Source organism: Malurus melanocephalus, unplaced genomic scaffold, assembly GCF_030028575.1.
Source record: "Malurus melanocephalus ecotype Western Australia unplaced genomic scaffold, MMel_1.1 scaffold_169, whole genome shotgun sequence".
Taxonomy (NCBI): Eukaryota; Metazoa; Chordata; class Aves; order Passeriformes; family Maluridae; genus Malurus; species Malurus melanocephalus.
The window spans coordinates 9,439-14,925 of NW_026623401.1; the positions used below are offsets into that span (position 1 = coordinate 9,439).

At 58.6% G+C, this 5,487-nt stretch overlaps 1 protein-coding gene across 1 annotated transcript in view; it reads right to left on the reverse strand.

Annotated features, from left to right (window-relative positions):
• Nucleotides 1-3,746, reverse strand: part of NOX5 (NADPH oxidase 5) — an 8,648-nt gene extending 4,902 nt beyond the window's left edge. The window contains exons 1-5 of the mRNA XM_057372265.1: nt 3,300-3,746; nt 2,530-2,680; nt 1,740-1,950; nt 946-1,235; nt 318-710 (exon numbers count right to left, since the gene is read on the reverse strand). Of these exons, the coding sequence (XP_057228248.1) occupies nt 318-710; nt 946-1,235; nt 1,740-1,950; nt 2,530-2,680; nt 3,300-3,554 (1,300 nt within the window). The 5' untranslated portion in view covers nt 3,555-3,746. The remainder of the gene's footprint in view (nt 1-317; nt 711-945; nt 1,236-1,739; nt 1,951-2,529; nt 2,681-3,299) is intronic.
• Between the last annotated feature and the right edge of the window lie 1,741 nt (nt 3,747-5,487).

A 5,487-nucleotide genomic window follows, 5' to 3' on the forward strand; every position in this document is an offset into this window, starting at 1 on the left:
GAATATGGGATACAGGAAGGTGGGATGCAGAGCTGTGGGGTGCCGGGATTGGGAATGCCGGGATTAGGATCCCGCTCGGGAGCAGGGGAGCAGCGGGAGCTCTCGGCTGCCCGGCGGGAGCCGCTAGAGGGGGATCACAGCCCGCGGCTGCTGGGCCCGGCCCGTTCCCCGGTATCCCGGGACACGAGCATCCCTTTCCTGGGACATCCGCATCCCTGCGGGACCAGAGCATCCCTGGGACATCGGCATCCCCCCGGGACACGAGCATCCCTTCCCCGGGATATCAGCGCCCCATCCCGGTGCTCCCAGGCGCTGACCGTCCGTCCCCGCGCCCCGCCCGGTGTCCGGCCCGCACTGACCGGCGTGTGCCAGATGCGCCCCCGAGTGCGCGGCCGCCAGCGCCAGCACCAGGTGTCCCACGAGCTGATGGCCCCGAACGTGGAGCTCCAGAGGGAGCAGCTCCGCCAGCGGCGTCGAGCGGAGCCGGGCCAGGGAGCGGCGCAGCATCAGCGCCTGGGGACGGGACAGGGATGGGGACACCGGGATGGGGACAGGGGAGTGGAGCCGGGCCAGGGAACGGCGCAGCATCAGCGCCTGGGGACGGGACAGGGATGGGGACACAGGGATGCGGACAGAGATGGGGATAGGGGAGTGGAGCCGGGCCAGGGAGCGCCGCAGCATCAGCGCCTGGGGGCTGGGACAGGGGACAGCTGGAAGAGAGGGAAGGGGACAGGAGCAACCGGAGATGCCAGGGGGACAAATGTAGCTGGGGGGCAATGGGAGATTCTTGGGGGAAATGGGAAATGTTGGAGGACCATGGGAGGTGCCACGGGACAATGGGAAATGTGGGGGGCAATGGGAAATACTGGGGGACCAACAGGAAACTTTGGGGCAACGTCGCTCCTGGGTCCCCCGTGACCCTCCCGCCCTTCCCGGCTCCCATACCATACCATCCCGTCCCGTCCCGTCCCGTCCCGTTCCCGGCACTCACGGCGAGCAGGGCGCAGTTGAGGTTGAGGCCGAGCCCGCAGCCCCGGGCCAGCGCCAGCGCGGGGCCGCGCTCCCGGTACCGCAGCGCCCCCAGAAACACGAGCAGCGCGCTGAGCGCGGCCCAGGCCCCCAGGCAGCCCAGCCGGGMCCGCTCCCGCAGCCAGAATTCCCGGGAAAAGCAGCGCGGCCGCCGCCGCCGTCGCTCCGCTGGAGGGGGAGCAGGGGGCAGCAGCCAGCTCGCGGCGCTGGGAAAACGGGAATGGGGGATTGGGATGGGGAAAGGGGAACTGGGACAGTCCCGTGCATGGGGTGGGACCCAGCCCTATGCCCAAAGAGGCATCATCCCTGAATCCATCTATCCATGGATCTGTCTCTGCATCCATCCAACCCTGGATCCATCCTCGGATCCATCCACCCCTGCATCCATGCCTGGATCCAAATCCGGGATCCATCCCTGCATCCATGCCTGGATCCAAATCCAGGATCCATCCCTGCATCCTTGTCCAGAATCCAGAGTGGCATCATTCCACCCATCCATCCCTCCATCCACCCATCCATCCCTGGATCATTCCTGCATCCATCCTTGCATCCTGATCCAGGATCCAGAGTGGCATCCATCCCAGCTCCAACCCTGCATCTAAACCCTGCCCCATCCCAACCCCATCCCTGCTCCCATCCCAAGGCGTCCAAGCCGTTCCCAATCCCAGTCTGGGCTCCCCATGGAATCCCGAGTTTCCCTCCGCTCCCACCTGATGGTCAGGTTCTCCAGGAGCTCCGGGAAYGCCTCCAGCTGCTGGCGGAGCTCGGGGAAGGTGATGGAGCCGCTGCGGTCGCGGTCGGCCGCCTGCAGCAGGGCCTGGCTCAGCGCCGCCAGCCGCTCCTCGGGCAGCACCAGGGAGCTCTCCCGGAGACAGCCCCGGAGCACCACCCGCAGCTCCTCCGCATCGATGGAGCCGCTCCCTGGGGAACCACGGGATCCCCATATTCCATGGCTCCACAGTGCTCCTCATTTTACAGTCCTAATCCAGGAATTTTCCTTGCAGGGTAGAAAATCCTGAGTGGGTCAGGATCCGCTCCCAGGAACAAGGGACTGGATAATGGGAATTGGCCTCAAGGGGAGGTTCAGGTGGGATATTTGGGAATATTTCCCTGTGGAAAGGGTGACATTGGTCGGGGCTGCCCAGGGAAGCGGTAAAGTCCCCATTCCCTGGATGTGGCTCTTGGGGATAGGGTGGCCTTGGCAGTGCTGGGAATGCTTGGATTTGATCCTAGAGGGCTTTTCCAACCCAAAGGATCCCACAATTCCAGGAAGCTGGGATGGGGATTTGGGATTGGAGCAGAGCAGAGCCCGCTCCCCTTCTTTTCCTGATTTTCCTGAGAAATCCTAATGTGACCAATGTGGCTTTCCAGTGGATTTTTCCCGTTCCCAGTACAGAACGAGAGCAGCAGCCTCATCCCAGACAAACCTGGATGCTCGGAGTGGAGCAACTCCCAAATTCATCCGCAAACCCCCTCTTCACCCAGTTTTCCTGCTCTCACCGTCCAGGTCGTACACCTGGAAGAGGAAGCGGAGCTTTTCCGTGGCGTTCCCGCGGAGCAGCCGGCACAGGGATCGCAGCAGCTCCTCCCGGCCCACGGAGCCGCTCCCGGCCGGGTCCAAGAGCGCAAAAAACCTCTCGGCAAAGAAGGACTGTGGGAATGGGGTGGGAATGTTCCCATGGATTTTGGGATTTGGGAATGGTGGGGTAGGAAGGGAGATTTAAGCTCGTCTGGTCCCATCCCTGCACATCCCACAATCCCAGGGTGCTCCAACCTGGCCTTGGACGTTCTGGGATTCAGGGGCAGCCACAGCTGCTCTGGGAATTCCAGCCCAGCCCCTCCCCACCCTCCCAGCCAGGAATTCCTTCCCAAGATCCCACCCCAATCTCCACTTTCCCAATGGGAAGCCATTCCCTGTGTCTGTCCCTCCATCCCTTGTCCCCAGTCCCTCTCCAGTTCTCCTGGAGCCCCTTTAGGCCCTGCAAGGGGCTCTGAGCTCTCCCTGGATCCTTCCCTTCTCCAGGGGAACATTCCCAGCTCTCCCAGCCTGGCTCCAGAGGGGCTCYAGCCCTTGGAACATTCCCAAATCCCTCCTCTGGAATTGCYCCAGCAGCTCCACATCCTTTGGATGTTGGGATCAGGATCTGGAGAAGCTCTGCAGGTGGGACCTCACCTGAGCGGGGCAGGGGGGATGGCGGAAAGACCCTGGAGCCCTCCCATGGATCCCTCCCTTCATTCCCACAAATCCCTCATTCCCAYGGATCCCTCACCTCCTTCACTTGCAGGGCAGATTTGAACTCTTCCAAGCTGATTTCCCCATCCTTCCCGGCGATATTCCTGAATTGTTTCGTCACCCGGCGCAGCCACTCTGTGTCCTCCGCCGCTGTTCCCATGACTCYGGAGCGATCCCTGCATCCCACAAAATTCCCTCTCTGAGAGCTCCTGCCAGGCTTCCAGCGCCTCCAGCCTCGTCCTGGAGAGCTCTTTCCAGCAGGATGGGATGGAGCATCCCAAAATCCCAGCATATCGTGGGAAGAGCCAGGATTCCAGCAGCAGTGAAAACACCTGTGGAATCCTGAGYTTCCATGGATCAAGGGAATGAGTTACTGAGCCAGATTTCTGGGATAATCATGGGGTGACCATGGAAGCATCTCTGGGGATTCCTTTTTCCCCCAAAACCAGAGCAGGAAATGGGAATGTTGGCCCTGTGTCCCATTCCCGTTCCTCTCTGGATGCTCTTCCTGCTCCATCCCATCCCATCCCATCCCATCCCATCCCATCCCATCCCATCCCCTATCCCAATCTTCTCTCCTTCCTATCCCCTTCTCCAGACCCCTCAATTCCTCCAGTCCCTGGTGCTCTCATGGGATCCATCAGTGCCTCCCAGCATCCCAAATTTCCCCAGGATCCCATTATCCTGGGAAACCACAGGAAAATCCAGGTTCTGGGAGCCTTTTCCCATCTCCTGTCATGATCCCGGGGTGATGCAGGAAAAGGCCCTGATGTTCCCAAGAAGCACCAGCAGGATGGATCCATTTGGGATGTGCAGCTGGAATGYGGCCCCAATTCCTACTCCCACCTCATTCCCACTGTTCCTCCCCTCCTGCAATCCCATCCCAGCTCTGTGGTGCATCCTGCTTTTCCCAGCTCTTGTTTACCCCTCCAGATTCAACATTCCYAGCCCCTTCCCACCCCCTGCCCTCGGGAATTGTGTGTTCTGCCAAATCCATGAGGAGCCGGCATTCCCTGGGCGCTCATTCCCGAATTCCTGCCCATCAGGAACACGCCGGGAAGCGCCTTTTCCATGCTCCATCCTTCATTCCTTCCCGAACAAATCCGGCTCCTGCAGCTCCAAACTGGGCCGAGGTTGCCATGGGAATGTCAGGAGCAGGATCCAGGTATAAAACATTCCCGCTTCCCTCATTCCCAGCGGCTGCTCCAGGCAGGGAGCAGCGGGAAGGCAGGAGAGGGTTTGGATCCTGATCCCAGCTGGAAAAATCCCTCACTCCGAGTTCCTGCTGGTTTTTGGGAAGCTGGCTGAGCTCTGGACTAAATTCCCGCTCTGGATTCCTGGGAAGGGCAGGGATGGTTCCCATGGAGACCCTGCCCTGGGATTGTGCCGGACACGGACCCGGGCCAGGAAATCCTGGAATGCTTTGGGGGGAAAGGGACCTTAGGGATCATCCCAKTCCAAAGGCAGGAACAGCTCCYRCTATCCCAGGGTGCTCCAGCCTGTCCTTGGACATTCCAGGGATCCAGGAGTGGCCACAGCTTCTCYGGGAATTCCAGCCCAGCCAGGAATTCCTTCCCAATATCMATCTAAATCTCTCCTTTCCCAGTGTGAAGCMATTCCCTGTGTCCCTCCAGCCCCAGTTCCTCCCCAGTGTCTCATAACAAATTAAATAATTTAAATTACAATGATAATTCATTATAATTAAATTTTAATTTATATTAACTCTGTTTAAATCCCCCGAAAAAGGGGAAAAAGTCTGTTTAAATTCCAGGAAAAGTGGGGAAACCCCCCCTTTATTTAAATGGATGATACAGTATAAAAKTCCTGATATTTCAACTCACCTCAAATCCGGAATTGGAGGGGTTTTATTCCCCGTATTCCCAATTTATTACCAGTTTTTCCAGGAGCTGCAGCTCTGCCTGTGCCCGTGGAACCCAATTTAAAGGGATTTTCCCAAAAGAGGTGCCAGGGCCACCTGGCCTCTTTCAATGGCCGGAATTGTTTCCATTAAAGCTTTTCCAATAAAATAAAAGGGAAATTCAGCAGATCCAGGGAACAGCTGCTTGGGACATCCCTGGAAATTGCAGAACCCTCTGGAAAAAATCGGATTTGAAATTAAAAATCCTTTTTGTCCCTGTTTGATATTAAAATTACAAGGAATTGCCCCATTCTCCTTCCCTTTGGGAATGTGGAACCCCTGTGTTTCCCAGGAAAACCTTGGATTT